A 20,083-nucleotide genomic window follows, 5' to 3' on the forward strand; every position below is an offset into this window, starting at 1 on the left:
GTAAGCTTCAGCTTTCTTCACAGTGGAGCTGGTGCGTCACAGCCAAACATTAGTGATTGGGTAAAATCAGATCCAATCATTTAAAACTTCAATAGAGCCCATCCCTCCAGCAAGCAGTTGTTTCTTAATAGCCCAGCATCCAGACTGAAGCAAAGTGTAGAACAAGGTGCTTGTTTTTGCCAGGCTAATTGAGAACCAGTGACACATTTGATTGTTGCAGAGGGATACTTTCACCACAATCTGCAATCAATACCAATAGATTTTATTGGGCCTAACAATTAAGCAATAAAAATAAAGCCCTCCATGTGTAATTTGGAGACCTAGAGAGACCTAGAAATGCTATAGGGTCATGACCTTAAACTTGCTAAAAACAATTACCTCTATCTTAGGCCAAACCCTGTCCCTAGAGAATGGGTATTCCTGACCTAAATATGATGTTCTTTAAAAGACATAACCTATGTTTACTAATGCATGGCATTAAAATATAAAAGGCTCATCAGGCACTTCTTCCTCTGTCTTTTTATAGTCTAAAAACCTGAGTTTGAAGCATTTGGGCACAATGCCAGTAGTCATAATCTTTCAGCTACCCTTCTCTGCCGTCTCCTCTCCTGATCTCAAACAGTAGTCTTCCTTCCATGTTCTTATGGGTGTCACAGGCAGACGTAATGAAAATAGTTCTCCGCATGAGAAAGTGAGTCATCGTTGTTTTTCTTTATTCGCCGCTCTCAAAAGACACAAAGTTTCAAAGCTTATCTAATTCCCAACTGATTCCCCCGGAAAAGCGCAGTCTCCATGCTACATTATGCTACAGATGTGACTGTGGCAAATAGTGTGAGAGGATGGAAATAGAAAAATCTGCTTGAAGAGTAAACATTGCTGTCAGGTGAAAATCTTGTTACTCCAATTTCTGCTATTTTCACGTCTTTACTCGGAGAGAAGGATTACATGGTCTACTGTGAGTTGAAAGCATTTTATGACCCTGAGGATTATAAACTTCCTTTTCATTTCCAGTAAAGAAATTTGAGGCTTCATGGTCATCAATCAAATATTATTTTTCCAATTTCTCCAAAATGCTAAGACAGGCACATTTGCAAAGAAGCCGGTCCAGATGAACTCCAGAGGACATCATGCGGCTTCTATCAGCTCTGTGACAGTGACAGATTCAAGTGATACCCTGCTCATCCACCCTTTAACTAAACCGCTTACAGCACCTTTCAAAAGTATTCATACTGTTTTAAATTCTTTACATATTGTCTTGTTACAACCACAAACATATTCTACTGGGATTTTGTTATACAGAAACACAAAGCAGCTCATAAACGTAATATGGATGGTAAAAAATGAATTATTTTCAAAACATTTTTCCCAAACAAAAATGCGTCAAGTGTGATGTGTGTGTATATATTCAGGCCCCTTGAGTCGCAACAAGACTGGGGGTATTTCTGTCAAATTTACACATCCAGAAACTTAAACTACTACTATTTGACTTTGGGAAATAGCTCAAGCTCAGTGAGATTAGTTGGAGAATATAAAATATACAATAATAAACACTTTTTTTTTGTTTATTTTAATGAGGCCCTTCATTATATACTACATTATGTGGCTGACTTTTTTTTAAATGTTATTTCTTTACAGAGGTACCTGACTTTTTCATCGTGTCATCACATTAGTTAGTTGATGGTTTGCATTACACCCACTGCTGTTTTGGTTATGATGATTGAAACTTTAATACATTAATGATGATGTATAGTGATCATTATGTCTCATCCCAGCCTATACTTTTAATTCAATAACTGGAACGTGAGTTTGCAAACATGTTTGTTTGACTGAGACTGAGGTTGGGTCAGTTCCTCTTACACACTTGCATCCTGCGGTCTTCATTGTCTCTCTCATTAACATATTTTTGTGTCAACTCAACCTTCCTACTGACTGCAACTTATCCATACAGATACAGGAAGGAATCTATTTACAAATAAGGTGACTTCAGAAGATGACTGGTTGCACTTGATTCCATCTAGTGGTAAGAGGGGGAAGTGAATACAAATGTACACCACACTAGTCAGATTTTGATTTGAAAATAATTTAGAAAAAGTTTCATTTCACCTTATAATTATGTGGGACTCTGTGTTTGTAAAATCTAAATAAAACTCAATGACGTTCTGGCTAATTAGTCAGTCCCTGTTCGATAAACATTTTAGCTGTGACTTCTATCCACCTTTTAAAGAATCCAGCTTCAACACAGGAGCGAGGCAGGTAGGGGGGAAATAATAGTCACAGACAAACATCCCAAACACTGACTGATTGCTACGTGATGATGAACAAAGCCCAACCTCATATCCTTCCAATCAGCAGCAAACTGAACCCACCCCCTCAGATGCACTCAGGGACAATCACAAGGAAAAAGGCAACATTCCAAAAGAAGCCCATCAGCACAAGCACCCCATGGAGTACCTGGCTGTTGCCTGTTCCTCCTGTAGCTGAACGTCCAACTACATCATTTCTTGAACATGTCAGAGTGAAGACATTCTTTCAAGCTCCTTGCAATATGTTAGTAAGGTCATAGTTGGTGGATGGATAAAGGAAGTGTATGTGAATGGAGGCTTTGAAAGTTGTCATATGATCTGTGATTTTCAGATCACTTAATTTCCAATTGCAGAGCTCAATGCATCTCGTAATTCTCACCAAATTTGCCTTGAATTTCTTATTACATATACAAGATGTTACATCCACGAGAGGTAAGTGAAACAGTTTTCAGGGGTTCTATCTTTGGGAATACAATCATGTAAAATTGTTAAAGGGTGAAATGTTGCATGTTAGATTTTGTGTAGAATGTCAGCTGCTGATAGTCTACACTTCACTTTTTGACTTATTTAAAAGGTCAAGACACAGCGACTCATCTTATTGCACATGTGATATGAGATGTTACTCGGTTGTGTTTCATAGCATTATTGAGGAAATGTTAAAATGACAGTGTAGAATGTGGTTACTAATGACAGCTTTATTTAAATGTGTCTTTTTACTGATCCTACCCTCACCTAACAACATTAAAAACAGTTGTAGTGCCTGTGAAAAAAAAAAAAAAATTCTGATTTGGATTACCGAGTTTACAACACCCAATGATGTACTTATATATGCACTCAAAACTGATTGCAACTAGACAGTGGAGAATCAGTTGGCCATAGATGTGCTAATTACAGATATAATTAGGCATATTTCAAGAACATTAAAAGTTCAGTGTTTTGTCTTTCAATATTATTTTCTCATTTGGGGTATAATAGGGAGCAGTGAGTGTGAGATCTGCTGCTCATGTGCATATTTGCAAACAAACGTCATTTCAAGCACTGGTGCACCTTGTTAAAGGGACTTCACACAGTTGTAATGAGGGACCAGCATCACCACCTCTATGTGGAAGTCTCTGATAGCTTGTGGGGGGTCAAGGGATTACAAATATGTCTTGTTAAATTAGGCTCCTGCGGCTGAGTGCTGTGACTGAGTCTGGGACTCAGCTGTCTGAGTGGAACCTGGGTCTGTCTTGGTGATGAGCTACAGACGAACATGAAGATCATAACTCTGCTCCGCTCCTTTGGGAGATTAGTGATGCCTAGAGATGTACGCACTTTCCTGACCATGTGGAAAGTGCGTACATCTCTAGGCATGTACGCACTTGAAAGAATGTGTGTCGGTGTCTAAACAACCAAGGATTTTATGGAAAACATATACCAAATATGTCTGAATGTCATTAATAATGCATAATGGAAATATTTGTTATATTGTGAAAAGACCATAACTGACATATATGCTAACCACCAATTATTTAATCAGTTTTGCGTGGCTGTAGATGTAGCTGATATCAAGAAGTCTGAGGAAAAAAGGAACAAAATTCATCAATGTTCATGAAGCAATTAACGGTACAGAGATACAAATGAGTTAACTTAAATCAGAAAATATCCAATTTAAATACATCTTTTACAGTCTTAACCCGTAAAAATTGGTAAATGGAAAGATATAATCCTAGCTTAAACAGATCAGATTGCTCAAGAGAGAGAAATCCAATATTCAGAATTTAGATTTTATTTTGCAACTTGAGTTTCCGGTACGTTTACTTTGCCTTACAAAAATTATTATGGCTTTTTGACAGATTTATGAAATCATCAAGTGTCCAGGTTGGAATGTTATTCAGAAGTGATTCAAATCTTACATAGCTATCCCATTTATCCAGGGCTTCATTTCAACATCTATATATATATTTATGTGTAAAGTTTTTAATTTTTAAAGTGGCACAAATGTACAGTGTCACTTAAAGGACTACAGGAGTAACAAGTGGGCTGTTGCAGGCAGCTTTCAAAGTAACATGTCCAGATTATCTCATGAACTACTCAACTAGCACTTATGTCTTTAAAGGACGTTATGGATACAGAAATGGCTGCTGACGATATTGTCTGTTAAAAATATAGAATCAATAATTTTAACAGTTACAGAGCAGTTTCTTAACCCTCTTAGGGACAATTTGACTTCAGTGCACCAACCATGCCTACAGTACTCATTGGAAGCATCATGCATACATTCAGCATCTCAAACTCATAATTAGTCTTTACTAAGGAGAAAAACTCATTCTGACCATTAAGCAGCTACACCAGAGGAAGTGGTGCAAAGACAAATGAATATTTTTGGTCCAGCATTTCTATATTTCTGATTTAACAAACTGCATTGGTTAATGAAGATGTTGTTTTCAAACTCGGTGCGGTTCCATATAGTGAGAGAAAAAAAATCAAGTTTCATTGTAATCTTTATCACTTTCCCCGATGGGCTTTATTACTATCAAATGTAAAAGTATTTCTTTACGGTCCAACTGCTACGCAATGCATCACACAAACTGGTTATTGGAAGTCCTAAGTTTTGTTTAAAAAAGGCAAACTTACTTTTGATCAGTCTGGAAAAACTCTTCCCTTGCATTCAACTTAATCACACTTGTTGCTGCACTCACACATTATAACAGCTGAGCATGGCTTGGAAGAGAAACAATACAAACTTAATACACTTAAGTGTCACAAGCTTGGAAGACAAGGTGAGCTTGTTAGAATATGGTTGAGGAGGACTCTGCAGAAAGGTCGTCCATCGCATACTCTTATGTTGAAACGCTGAGAGAGGGTAGCTCAGCAAACCCCTCTTCCTCTGTTTCAAATACCAGCGTGAATACAACAAAGTGGTATAAAAGAGGGATCGTGGGCCCTGGAGAGGTGAATAGTTATTCCACAGAAAAAGTCTTTTTGGTATCCTAAAATGTCGTCTCCATCGTTCAAGGTTTTGAAAAGTTTATACAGAGGATAAATAAGAACAATCTAATAAATACATTTAAGGATCAGCAATATGTGATCCTAAACAGAAAGGTACAAGAGTTGATGAGTCTCAAATCATATCTTTTGAGCTAAAAATTTTCATAGTAATCTTAAAACACACAAAAGCTTTTATACATGCAGGTTTTAGTGCATAGGTTCCTGCAATAAAAAAAACAATTTTATGTATTCTATTGATTCACTTTCCAAATAGTATGAATGGTGATGAATTTGGCATAGTCTTATAAATAAAGAAAATGACTGTCCTTGAGATCACTTTCACACCCTCCCCGTCCCTTAATTAGCCTATGAGTTTAATATATTTCTGCCTATATACAGCATATATGAACAACAAGAACAATGAATTAAACAAAAGAGGAGTACCCTACACCTCTGAGTTTCCTGGTAAAATATCTTGAATTCACAGTAGATGTAAAAATCCTGGTAAAATGAGAGATGGAACACAATGAAGTCTGACAACATAAAATAATCTCATGAGTACAGATAGTTGTGTTTCATTTCAGGGGAGCACAGGAGGGTGTGATCGATCCTCACAAATTGGAAGGAAGTTTAGAACGAGCAGTTTGAATTTCTAGATCTGACAGGTAGGCACCAGAGCCCCTCTGTGGAGGAGGTACCGGAGATGATCTAGGGGACTGAGTCAGGTGAGGGTTCCCCGGCGACTCCTGCTTTGGAGGAGTCATGTGCCCCGATATTGAGCTACAGGGTTTGGGCACAAGAGTCGGTGAGGAAAATGGTGAGGGATAATATTCCACAGAGGAGCAAGTAGTTTGGTGGCTCAGGGCCTGGGCCACCTCCTGGGGTAAAGATGGGTGTGAGCTGGATAAACTTTTTAGGTCCTCAGAAAATAGAGCTAAAGGAGAATCTCTCCCTGATGCTTGTGGCAGGCTGGGAAGCTGTGAAAGGAGAGGAGACTGGGGCATGAGCAAAGAACTGTGGGATCCTGCAATACTTGAAGGTTCGCTGTATTGAAAAGTCCTGCCTGCCACTGGACTTTGTACTGTAGGACTCCGTGCTACTGGGGTAAGGCAAGGAGAGGCGTTTGCTGAGCCATACTGAGCCAACGAAGCCAATGCAGACTTCTCCATTGACATCTGGTGAGGCAAGCTGCCAGACTGAAGGCCTGCCAAGCTAAAGTGGCTGATGGATGGTGGGGAACCAGTAGCAGGCGACTGAGTTTGTTGCCCCCTAACACAAGATGGTGAGCCTTGTGATGGTGATTGGAAGAGGTTTATGCCACTGGTAGTCCTACCTCCTCCAGCAAACTGCTGAAGTGACTTGGGATGTGGTTGGTTCGGGAGAATCTGACTAGACATTAGGTTGGATGCACTGGTAGATAAAGGACTCTGACAAAAAGAGGACCCAACAAGTCCTGTTGTAATTCCACTTGAAGGTAAACCAGGTAAAGTTGAAGATGATGCCACCTGGGTTCCTACTGCACATCCTGTCATTCTACCAGTATATCCTCCTGTTGCAGTTTCTCCAGGCTCATTTGAGGCTCCTCCTGTATGGCTACTTGCTGATCCAGTGGAAGACTTCCCAAACAATGCTGTTGAGTTCCCCACTGACATTTCAACAGAAACCCCTCCAAATGTTCCCCCACAGGCTCCATCAAAAACAGATGCCAATGAACCGTCGCTGGTCTTCCCAAATGATCCCCCAGGGTTTGTCAGTAGCAGTGATTCTCGTGAAGTCCCACTCATTGATCCCCTGGAGACTCTTTCAATTGACCCTCGAGAAGTTTCTCCAAGTAATCGCTTGGTTTTGTCCTGCATTAGACCACAAGTGACACCCACCCCTGATGCTCCTGATGTTGCACCTATGAACCGACCACAAGCAGCCCCCACTGAGCTTTCTGATCCTGCACCCAGTATTTCCCCCAAATTTCCATGTAATGATCCATCAGTCGCTCCTTTCAAGTCAAAGTGCTCGCTAGAAGTAATGTCTGCTACGCCAGTTGTGAAGTCCTCTCCAGCCCAAGAAGAGTCTCCACCAGAGGCTCCTTCAACAGAACCTCCAGCTGCGCCTCCTGAAGACCAATCTGTAGCACCCCCACATGCTCCAATTGCTCCTCCACTTAGTTCTGATCCTGTGCTTCCACCTACAGGTGCTTGGTGAAAGAGATTCGAAAGGGGTGGGGTGCTGGATCGAAAGGGTTGTTGATACTGTGGTTGTGGGTGAAGTTGTGCCGTACTAGAAGAGGGAGAACCTGAGGATGAGTGTGGACCAAAAGGGAAGACGTTAGTCCCCCCTTCACTGGACACAGACTCAGTCCCATTGTTTCCATGCTGGCCTCCCAAGCCTGATCCTTGTCTTGTTGAGGCAAGTGTCCCAGAACCAGATGTCATGTGGTGAGCACGAAAGGCGGCAAGCAATGGCATGTCCACCCCAGAGCGCAGCTTAGAGGGTGTGCTAGACAGAGAGTCTCCAGAGGAGCCAGGTGCTGTGGATGAAGGAACGAATGGTTGGAACTTTCGGAGTCTGGTAGATGGGTCTTTGAGGGAACTGAGAACAGAGACTGGGGGTCTGAAGAGTGTTGGTGGGAGATGGGGATGATGCGTCAGTGCAATGGCTACTGAGGTGGTGGCAGCAGCAGCCTGGAGGGGTGCCTGGATTAGAGGCGCCCAGATGACAGGGGTTGGTGATGGAGGTGTCTGTGGAGGAGCGTTTTGCATGAGGTGGGCGCAGTGGGCCATGTCCCTGTCGTGTTGCACAATCTGCTGAATAATCTCATTCTCTTGGTAGTTGAGTACCCCAGAGCTGAGATCATGTTGCACCTTGTGTTGAAGAATAGAGTTTTTCTTCCCTTTAAAAGACAAAAACAAACACAGGCGGTTAGACTTGAGAAAAGAAAAAGAAGGGACTGTGAGAAAATGTAAGTAACTGTTTAAAATATGTTGACATTACATCACTTTTTGAAAAACTAGGTTTTTAATTAGTTCTTTTCAAATATATTGTTAGGTATAGGGTTATTTTTACAGGGTAGATTTAAGATCTTGAGCTTTAAAGAGCAAGTGCTTTCAGTGGTAAACTTGGTAACCTGTTATGCATGAAAACATATTGATATTAAAATGTCACACCCCTGTTGCAAAAATGCCCTCAAGCAGTCTGAGCTCATGAATGATCTATTTTAATCTCATTCTTCCTAACTGTGAGCTCCTTTAGTCCCTACAAGGAACAAGTGTGTATCTTTATGACTGGCTAGGTCACCCTTACTCACTGTGAAATGGTGACACAATTACAGAGTTAGCTGTCTTCAGTTAGAATCAACATAAATCATATCAGTTAAAAAAAAAACAAAAAAACAAGGCAAACAGAAAGAAAAAAAGCCTTTATGTCTATATTAGTTTATCTAGTTTCACCTAACTTCTGTTTTTTGCGATGTGACTACACCCACCTTTTGTCTCGCATGCCACAAATCAGATTATGCAGAGACCATACACGAAGACAGGTGATTTTAGACTCCCTGAGTAACTTTATAAATGAGCATCAAAGACAGAAGTAATACAAATACATGCAGGCGACCATTCCATAAACTCTTACTACCAGCTAAGTGAGTCATTTCAAAGCAACCATTTTCTACAAAGTGAACCCCTTAAGCAAATTTCCTATCTCCCATTCAAAACATATGAGAATAAAACAAAGCATGCCGTGATTGGTTGAATGATAATACCAGCATGACTTTTATTGTGGGTTTTTCATATCTGGGACTGAGAATGAGAACAATGATGGACAGACAGAGAATATCAATTGCATGTGTAAGAGAAATCATCCAGAGATGTTAAAACCTCAAAGCTGTGTCTTCATGTTTGCATACCAATGACTTTGAGGTAAGTATCAGTAAGAACATGCTGTTTCTCCTGTTTCTGACTGTAGCGTTCCAGAACATTGAAGGTTACAGCAAATGTCACCGAATATCATTAATTTTTTAAGTTTGCTTTGATCTGCATGCTGTCTTAAGTGATATCGGTGTTGCTATGTTGGATTTCCTCACCAATTCGGTCCAGCCGGTCCAGGGCAACCGTCTCAAAGGCTCTTCTCATCATAGGATACTCTTCAAGAACCTCATTGAAGTTGTCCACAGAGAGAGAATACAAACGACAGTATGTGTCGGCTCGTACACTGGCTGTCCTCCTGCCTCGTGTCAGCAAACAAATCTCTGCAACAAGAAATGGCAGATAAGACACTATTACACCCTAGAGATACTTTTTAAAATGAATTCATATAATGGGTTATGCAGGGTGTACAGCTACAAATTTTAGTATTTGTGGAGGACTATTGAGCCACTCTTTTCTTCACTCACATATCCTAATGTCTCGCAATTTCGGTATTAATTATCTAGCATATGTCAGTAATGCAAACAACATTACTTACTGATCCACCTTTAAAAGAAAATTAAAGGCAACACATTTCTATAGTATATCCTCATATTCTGGTTTGTTTAGCTGATTTAGTGTTATTCCTTGAGTAACAAACTGCTGAGAAACAGAGTATATTTTAGGTTTATTATACAAATACAAGCACAAGTATTCAAAGAAAAATCAAGAAAGGTGATAGAAAAACTATTCATATTCTTGAAACAGCACTGACTTTACTTCATCCTTCATATGGCTTCTACAAGCATTTATATCCCTCTGTTTGTTTCACACGTTTTTGTTATAACAAAGTTTTGGTATTACATCCTCAAGCTTCAATTTATTATGTTTGGATTTTATGAAATGGCATGGTTTCAAGTTTGGCACATCTATCTACTCAGAGTCCTTAACTGTTATATCCCTAAATAGAATCCTGTGTAACAACTTATTTTCACCCAATTATTAAACAGCATCTAAATGCCTAAATATTGATATCAAACATTAGTGAACAAACAGGAGAGAAGAACAAGGAACAAGTTTAAATCAGGGTTAGATTACAAACAATAATCCCAAGATTTTACCATCTGTCAGACCCCTGTTTAATCCATCATCTGAAAATGGAAAAAAAAAAAAAAAACAGGGCACAGCTGCCAGTCTAACACAATATGGTCATTCACTTTTCATATTTTTACTTGTGGTTGATAATCATGTATCAATTTCACTCAACTTTAAAAATATGCACTACTTTCACATACAAGACAGTCACATACAACGCTAATAAAATAGATTAAATATCAAAAATATAACTTAAGAAAATATGAAGAAGTTCAGGGAGTATGAACACTTGTGAACCACATGTATTGCCATTATGATGCCGCTGAAAGAATAATTGTGAAAACAGAAAGCATACACATATTCATTGCACCAGGCAGGCCAGTATATTTCACAAATTATAAGCCTATTTTCATGCTTAAACAGCAAAGGCACTGAGAAATTTGTTTCAGACGTGCTAGTCTGATCCCTCTGCTCTTGTTTGGTGGTCATTCCTGTAAACACTTTAACAAGCTATTAAAAACATTTATTTAATGTTGACCATATTTACTGAATTCTCTCTTGAGAAAAGTAAAGGGCATCAAGTCTTAGGAGAAAAAATATGACAAATGTACTTTATCTTCTAGCATTAACATTTTAACTCTGTAATCCAATCAAGGTAGCACTAAGTGCTATTTTCAAAGCTTTGGATCTGACTTAGGAAAGACAGTGCTCTATTTAAGATGCTACACAGCTGTAGAAATGTAGCACACAGACTGTGTAAGTAGAAGGAAGTGTGTCTGTACTGCATGCAAATGGTGTGTGTGTTTTTCAAGCGGGGTGTCTTTGCATAGGGTATCAACATGCGTGTGTGCAAGGTTGCATACCCAAATATATATGAATGGAGCAAACAGGGAAATGCATAGCAATAATTTATTAGGAATTCACTGCTGCATGCAGTGAGCATTTTGTGGATTTATCGTATCTCTTTGTGTACATCTATTGATTGTTGTAAATAGTTTCAAGATTTTTTCTGTCAGAATTTGTTTGTAAAGCTTTGAGCAACACCTCGTCAGGATAGAACCAGCTGTTATCTGTTAAATAAAATATTAATAAAAAGCAAACCATTTCCCTGAATTCTGACTGCCTCAGGATCTGATGTCTTTATGACTGAATAGATGACAACTGCAACTTGGTGAAAATTGCTCTCGTCTGTTAGACTTAAGGGGCTTGTGTACTCTTGCCAAAATTAAGTGGAATGTAGTTTGTTAATTTCTGTGCAGCAGTAAAACAAACACTGTACAAAAAAGAGCATTTGTACTGCTTTGTGAATTCCCTCCAAGAGCAAAGTGTTTATAACTGTGTTCACTGGTTTCAAAGCTGTAATTGGAACTGATAATAAAAAAATGCATGATTTTGAGTGGCCAGAGAGTGGGCTATGAATGAATCAAAGGAACACTATCTTACGTGAACTCCTGTACTGTGTCTGTGTGTAAGAGAGAACCTGGTGGAATGAACAAATTTCCACCAGTTAACAACACAGAATTGAAAATGTGAAAATTGCGAAACAACCTCAACCCTTTATCTGCCTTTCTGTGTGCTCTGGGAACCTAAGTGTTTCCTGATGTTGCAGCCTTGGCCATAGCTGTGTTGGGGGTCCATTTCCCACCGCACAGCTCCAGTAATCCCCTCTGGAGAGGAGCATCGCAGCTCTGTATTAAATCCTCTTGTCCTGTGGCTTTCTGGATGAAGCCAACACTGCCTGGATGAGGTACTGAGCTGCAGTGAGCCCTCTGGCCTTATCTGAACTCTGTCTTTGCAGAAAGCAACTGAAACATAGTGCTATGAGGTGCCATGTGAACTTCAATTGGAACTAAAATAAAAATATATGGAGCTATTCACTATTTCTGTCTAGTAAACAAAAAAACATAAGTAGGCGTGTTTGAAAGTTATAAAACAAAATGCAGGATTTTAAGCCTTAAACATTACTTACTAAGAAAAGAAAAACAGGAGACCTCAAAGCCTAATTAGATATGCTTTTTCACAACTACATTAATTTGAATGATGTGCTCAGAAACCGAACGTTACATGACTTGCCAGAGAAAGATGACAAAACGACTGATTATTGAAATACTTCCATAAAGTCAGACATGTTAACACCCAGACAATATTGCATTGAATTAAAGTGTAAATATTTTGATGAGTCAATATAAATGTCAATTTGTATCCTATAATTAAATAATAGCTCTAAACTAAAACAAACCAAATACAACCCTTCTGAAGTTTCTCATTTTACAACCACAAAGTTATATGAATTTAATGTGGTTTTGCCTGCAAAATGAGCGGGAATAAATGATACATATATTATAAATAAAGAAAATATGATATGTATAAATTTTCAGTGCTCTTTCACTATGATATCCCTAAATAAGACCCACTGCCTTAGAAGTCCCTAATTAGTTAATTGAGTCCACCTGTGTACTAAAATGTTATATAAATTCAGCTGTCTTCTGAAAGCTTTAAAGGTTTGTTAGAGGACGTTTTTGAACAAACAGCATCACAAAGACAGGTCAAGGATAACAAGCTGAGGTTACAAAATAATATCCAAAACTTTGTTCAATTTATCATCTGAAAACTGAAAAAATATGCCACAACTCCAAACCTACAAATACATATAACCTTCCACCTTAAGTGGGAGGCCTGGCAAGGATAGGGTTAATGACACAAGCAGCCAAGAAATGATAAAGCAACAGAGATCGACAGCTGTGTTGAATTTACAACGCAGTCACAAAATCTGGACATTATGGCAAAAAGGAAGTCATTCTTAAAAATACTTCCATAGGAAGTCCTGTGCAAAATTTGACAGAACCAATGAAGAAGAAGATGCTCTGATAAGAAGAAAAACTTTCTGCTCTACATACAAACTAAAGCAACATTGTGCATCACCTTGAATACACAAAAACATGGTGGTAGGGGATAATGGACAAAAACATGATGGAGGCTGGAAGTGGCATACAAATAAAGCAAAGGTTCACATTTCAGTAAAAAAGAAACAATCACTCCTGCTATACAATTAGAGCTGAAACTTTTATTTATTTATTGTTCTGCTCAAGCTACATTTAAAGTTACGTTTAAAAATATTTACCGACGCTCCACTTCCACTGCTTACTCACATCTCATGTGACTCATGGTAATACTCCCCAAATCACTGCATGAAATTATGGAACAGGCTTAGTTGCTCAGCCTGAGTTCTGCGAGGGGTGCGTGTGTGTGTGTGTGGGGGGGGTGTGTGCGTGTGTGTGGGTGTGTGTGTGTGTGTATGTGTGTGTTCTCCTCAAACTGACAGCTGCTTCAACACTCACCCATTTTTCCATGGTCTTGACGAGCTGCTTAATAATCAGCCCTAAATTGTAGGTTTTGCTAGTTAGCTGTGGTATCATGGCTGTAAATATAATGGGCATATAATTGGACATGTGATCTTTTCACCGACTAAAAGCGACATTTTGACTCTAAGCAGTTATATTTGTTCCTGAAGCTAAATTTAAACAGGGCAATCTTGTAGACAAAATGTTTTTACCCTGGATCATAATGTGTTTCCCTTTCACACACTTCCCTTTCACAAATTTAATCCATTCATTAAATTTGAATGACACCAATTAAAATGAGATGTTACTCTGGAAAAGGAGGGCTGAGACATCAGGCACCGTGACCTTGGTGAGAACACACATGACTGGTTCGCTGCATGATGGTGCATCCCACGTGTCCTGAGCTCTTACTGGAAAGATGCTTCCCTTGAGTCGCTGCACCAGCTCTTAAAAAGGAGAATGGATTGCACGTCTTTGTGTGTGTATATGTGTGTGTGTCAGAAAGAGAGGGGGGTAGAAAGAGGTGAAAGAAAATAGAACATTTTCAGTTGAAGCTATACCTTTGCATTTCAAATCAGTGCTGAGAACACACTTTTGTATTTTATGTAAATTTCATTTGCAGGTTTTTGAAATAAATGGCGATATCAGCTGAAGAATTCATCCAAATGTAGAGCTCCTCAAAAATACACATGATATAAAGTGTAGTGCTCAATGTGAGGTTCCTTTCACTGTTTTGTAGGAGCACTTGAACGCCTTGAGCTCCACAGGTTACACCTGTTATCCCAGCAGTTTGATTTTGTTTTGAAGACCTTCGTATGATATAAAGAGTATTTGGCTTTTCCACACTATAAGTGCTCCTTTAATGTGCACTGTGATTGAGGTCAGTGATTCTGAAGTACAGTTTGTTATAGACAACACCATCACCTTCCATGCTTCTTAAGTTCAGAACTACGTTTGTTTTTTTATATTGTACAGCGACACTGTAAGTATTTGTGAACAAAGATAAACCCCGGGGAGTGTTGCGAGCCTCAGAGGAATAAAAAGAGGCTTTCCTTTAGAGACAGAGGAGCTGAAAATGACATTTTGTTTGATTTCCTCAAATTCAACTGAGTCAAACCATATTGATATTCAAACTAAAACCTAGCTTGGAGCAGTATGCAAGTTTAGTGAGTATAATGTTACAATTTGTTAGACATTGTTTAGCTCAGGAAGCCCATGGATTGCATTAAATCTTCACTACAGTTTTGTGTAATCTCACAGGGCCACAGGTGCCAGTAGAGAGGAGAAATTTACTTTAACATAAAGAGCCCTCTGGGAGAAGCACATTCAAGAAGGCTGGCAATTTAACAAGTAGAACAAATTAAAAGGAAAATCATGGAGCTTTTGTCACAGCTTTCTTGGGCTGTTTTAAATTTTAAATACTAAGAAAAGGGGCTATCCAGTAAAGTGTCCCGTAATTATCTTTTTCTGTTAAAAAGTCTAATATAAAAAAGATATAAATGTCTTGAAACTATAAGTAGTCAGCCAGTTCTTTCCTTTTCAAAGGTAATACATGAAATTATAGTAGAAACTCTTACTGAGCTAAAGGAAACCCTTTTGCCACAAAATTATAAAACTACAGTTTAAACCACAGTTACTGGCTCCACCAGTGAATCGGCAGCGAAACCATTAATGCTACCATGGGTGTTGTTTGTGAGCATAAAGTTTAATTGTTGAAGGAAAAACAGGTTAGTTTACTGTAGTTTTGATTTTTTTTTATACATAAAACATCTGCTGATGTTTGTAGATCATAACAAATTTAGAATCCTCTTTTCTTAAACTGTGTTAAACCTCATCTGACATCTTATTGTATAGTAATTTGTTTCCCTTTAAGCCACCGCATGAGCATCATGAGGTTGAAGTGATTTTATAGGATCTAACAGCGCTCTTGGAATAATGTTTTGTCAGCTATTGCTGTGGTGCACTTCAGACTTTTAGGTTTTTCCATTCACTGCTATGTTTTATGCAATCACTTCAAGGCTCACTGACATAATATTCTGGTGACATAGCTGTTGGAAGAAACATGCTGAGCAGAGTTACAATGGCCGGCAGAACCAAGCAGGAATTGAAAAGTCTACCTGAATGCTGCCAGAATTTTAATATTTTGAGTTTTAATTTTAGTAGGCAGCAGTGAATCAGTAGGGTGATGAATTCCAGGCTGCCTGGGCTTGTATGGTGCTTTTAATCCCTGGGTGGTGGGTGTTTTGTTAGGTCCAAAACCTGCTCTTTTTTTACTGACGTTTTCCTGCTCACTGGACTAATCATTACATAAGTCCCCTCCTTTTGAACATAAGTTTGTGCTCAGTAATGATTCCTAACTTTGATGTTCTGCATATGAATTCATATTTCTTTAACAACTTTTATATGTTTTCTCACCTGGCTTGTGCTTGTTTTTTTATGTCTTTCATTAATTTTTTCATTAAGCATATTTCTTTTCAGCCTAAAGTCCAAGCACAATTAAAAATATTAATATATTATATGAAGAATTTATGTCTTTTATTGTTCCAAACAGTTATACAGACAGGAGAGCGCAGCTCTATACTATCCTGTTGTACTGACTCTGCTTTAGGAATTTTACATGATGGGATAAAGCTGAGAAAAGCATAATATATACAAACCTACCAGACAAAACCAATGCAAGGAAGAGGGATGATGACATTAATAAAACTTTGCACTTCCTAATTATTCATACCAGCTGAGGAGTTGACTAATCTCAATGAGAGGAGAAAGATAGGTGGCTATATTCAGTAAGAATGGGGCAAAAAAAACAATTATAAGTTAACAATTGCTTGTGTATCAGGGGTTTATGCTCTGAAAAGTAAATTTTACAACACTTCACAAAAAGTTTAGATCTCGCCTTACTATATGTTATGTATCAGAAAATGATAGACCTTCATAACTGTTTTCAGAAAAAAACAGAACATGCCTGTCGTGATCATGTGGCAACCGGAAACAGCTGTGTGCGAGTCTGACAGGATGCAAATGCCAAAATTTGAATTTGCTCTCTAGCTGGATGTGGTTTTATGCGAGGAATGTTATACATGTCTTCTTCCATGCTCGAAAGTGTGCGTGAAGGTGAATTAATGAATATGTGCAGAGCTACTTTGACTGTGATGAAGCGTTTGTGTCCTGCAGCCTGCTTTGGCTAAGCTCACCTGGACTCTGAGTCCTGCTGTCAGCTCCCATCTCCCTCCCTGTCGGTGCCCCCAGCCCCACAGCGCGGACACTCTCTAACCTTTGAAACATCCGCAGCGGGCTGCCTGATTCCCTATGACATGTCATGTTCGCTCCCTCGCAGCATTAGCATAGCTGCACAAACACCTTCCATTTGGCTGGCATGCGCAGACAGAGGGGAGGTTTTCTGAAGCACTTTGAGATCATGGCTGATGCTAATCTTTTTTTTTTCACACTACAATACCAGACAGCGAAAGAGGTTCTTATGTTTTTTCTATACAATTACATTCTGAAGAGTTTAAATTGTGTCTCAGAAGAACTCTAACTGTGTCTGTTTAATGAAGGCCAAGTAAAAGAAAAGGCGAATTGGAGGTAAAATTGGCTAATATAAAGGTTTGATAGAGGACATTCTAAATCAGCTGATTGGATGGGAGTACAGGACTGTCCCACAGCACTCTGTCTTGTTTATATACATTATTTTATCAAAACACAGGATTTGGGGCAGAGAGTGGCTTTGCAGTAGAGCGGGCGCTCCACATATCGAGGCTATAGTCTGTGTCACAGTCATCCAGGCTTTGATTCCTGACCTCATGACCCTGACTGCCTGTCTTGTCCCTCCCTGCTCATTAAAATCAATAAAAGCCAATAGCCAATTGCCCTCTGGAGTCATTCATTGTGCTAAGAACTTGAGAGGTAACTGGGTTTCCAGAAGAATAGTTTCTGAAAAGCAACATCAGATGTCCTGTAGCCTCTCTTAGCACAAGGAAGGTCAGAAATGAAGGGAATATATAAAAGAATATGGGAATAAATATATTATATTAGTCTCACGATCAACAACCTTTGGAGACTTTTTAGTTTAAATACACTGACATATTGCATGCACTCCCTTGGAATTAAAATAAGACATCATAGAGGTTTAAATAACATTGGACAAATATCTCTCACTGGCATGCAGGACAGTTCAGTGTTACTTCAACCAAGAGAGAGTAAAAGTGCGTACCGGCTGGACATCAATTACTGCATGCAACAAAGGATGAACTTTGACAATAAAATCCTCCATCTTGGCACAGAGAGAGTTGAAGAGATGCTGCTCTGATAAGTGTTTCAATACTGAACCATGAGGAGATAAAGAGGCAAGTGGAGAGAGCGGGGGTGGAGGGCGCATGTTTTCTTTCACAGCCCAGAGCAGCATCCAGAGAGCAGCCTTGGCAGCAATCCATGTGTCCCTTGGCGTGAGCACTGCAGTCACATTACATTTCCCCCTCTCCACTGGATCGCCGTGTGCCCAGCCGACGCTCCCATCCAGGACATGTCGAGTTCACTTTAGACATTAGGCTCGCTGGCTCAAGCTAATCCAACAGCTAACAAAGTGTAACAGACTGAGGAGTCCATAATTGTGTAAATAATTCAGGTCATCTTTGAATGAATGAACTGAATGGCGTGTGAGCATGTCAAGATGCTGATGAGAAGATGTACATGCATATTTGGTGTACTGTAAACTAGGGTCGACAAAAGACAAAAGAAAAACCTCTGAGAAGACTGGAGGGCTTTCTGTTTCACATCCAAATGCTCACACAATTACAAAGCGGTGCAATCAATGCAAAGCAGAGCCTCATATCTGTGTCAAGAAAATATGTTGAAATAAAAAAAAATTAAGAAATGTTTTTACTTCCTGCTTGCTAACACTGGCAGTCAGAGTGAGAGCAACATGAGCCACACACACTGTGTTGATCCTGCACCAATTAATTTCATGAATGACTAACTTGTGTTTGGTAACACACTCCCAGTGGCGCCAGGCTTCCCTCACTACCCCCCCACCGTTACACCCCCAGAGAAATGGCACTGCAAGGGAAGAAAAGCACAGGATCACAATTCAAAGTGTTGTGTTTGCATTGCAAAACTGTGTAATGATTGAAGTGAGTGAGAGCATTTTTCCCTGTGGTGGGTAGCAAACACTCATTTTTACGTGAAAACAAAAATTGCAGATGCAGATGCGTTTGATGTTAGAATGCATTGTGCTGTGTATACTGTACTTTGGCATATTACTCATATCCCTTGAACCTTTTCATATTTCCTCATATCAGGTATTCTGGCCAGAGATGATGGGGGAATGGATCGAGCATATTTTAGGACAATCCATTGAGAAAAACTGTAAGAATCCGCAAATACTTCAGACTCAACCTTAGGTTCATCTCAGGCAGGATGATAGTCAGGGGAGCTGCAGTGGCGTAGTCAAAGTTCAGACCTAAATTTAATTCTAAATTTGTATAAAGACTTGAAAATCCAATCAAATCTAACTGAAATCGAGCTATTCAGTAAGGAAGAAAGGTGGAAATTTTCCATATACAAGGTTGTGACATATACATGCAAATATGCATATATATTTATTTGTGAAGATAAATAAATGAACGCCATGTATTACTCTCCTTCCAATTCATATATATGTGCCAAAAACATATAAGGCCAAAGATTGTGTTGGCCTTATATGTTTGTGCTTGTCAAGTGACAGAATGTGCAAAGGCTTTATGGGTATGAATACTTTTGCATCATATTAATGGTGTCACACACATTGTACAAAGAGACAAGCCTGTAAAATGGATTATATTTTCTCTCAATGCAGAGATTTTGTCTCTCACGAGGGTTTTAATTTTTTTTCAAAAGACAGTTTTGGGCATCAGATAAAATGTCCCTTCAGAAAGAGAGAGCTGTGACCATGTTGTCTTAAGCATTGATTGGTTTTGGCATATGCAGAGAAAGATTGCCTGCCATCTTTTCATTATTTCTGTGGAACCCCTGCGGAGAGAGGGCATGGAGATGGACTCAAGCACGCAGAGCATAATTAAACTTCCACTGCCGGGTCATGTGCTGTTAAATGCTTTTGCCACAACTTCTAATTACTTAACAGGGTGGTCTAAATGATGTGCTGTCACTGGGCAAATTAATTGGTATTTGGTAAGGGCAGTATGGCCGCATTGTCTCCTACATGTGTCACCATCTCAATGGGACTATGAGAGGGCTTTGCATTATTTGACCCTGATTAAGAACATGGTGCAAGTTAAGTGCATAACAACTTTGGGTTATTTCACTCGCATTGAGTATTTATAAGTATGTATTTTCACAGCTTCCTGAGCTTTTTGACATTTGGATGCATATGTCAGGCTGCAGTACAGCTGGAGCAGTTTTGGGTAATTTAAATGTGTCCAACATTTATGAGATAAGTATTAAGGGAAGACTCCTACATAAACCATGAAGCTGAACTTTTAGT

At 39.2% G+C, this 20,083-nt stretch overlaps 1 protein-coding gene across 1 annotated transcript in view; it reads right to left on the reverse strand.

Moving 5' to 3' along the window:
- Window positions 1–1,266: 1,266 nt before the first annotated feature.
- Window positions 1,267–20,083, reverse strand: part of hcn4 (hyperpolarization activated cyclic nucleotide-gated potassium channel 4) — a 74,555-nt gene continuing 55,738 nt past the window's right edge. The window contains exons 8-9 of the mRNA XM_008405614.3: window positions 9,349–9,513; window positions 1,267–8,160 (exon numbers count right to left, since the gene is read on the reverse strand). Of these exons, the coding sequence (XP_008403836.2) occupies window positions 5,885–8,160; window positions 9,349–9,513 (2,441 nt within the window). The 3' untranslated portion in view covers window positions 1,267–5,884. The remainder of the gene's footprint in view (window positions 8,161–9,348; window positions 9,514–20,083) is intronic.

Source organism: Poecilia reticulata, chromosome 3, assembly GCF_904066995.2.
Source record: "Poecilia reticulata chromosome 3, P_reticulata-male-v2, whole genome shotgun sequence".
NCBI classification, from domain to species: Eukaryota; Metazoa; Chordata; class Actinopteri; order Cyprinodontiformes; family Poeciliidae; genus Poecilia; species Poecilia reticulata.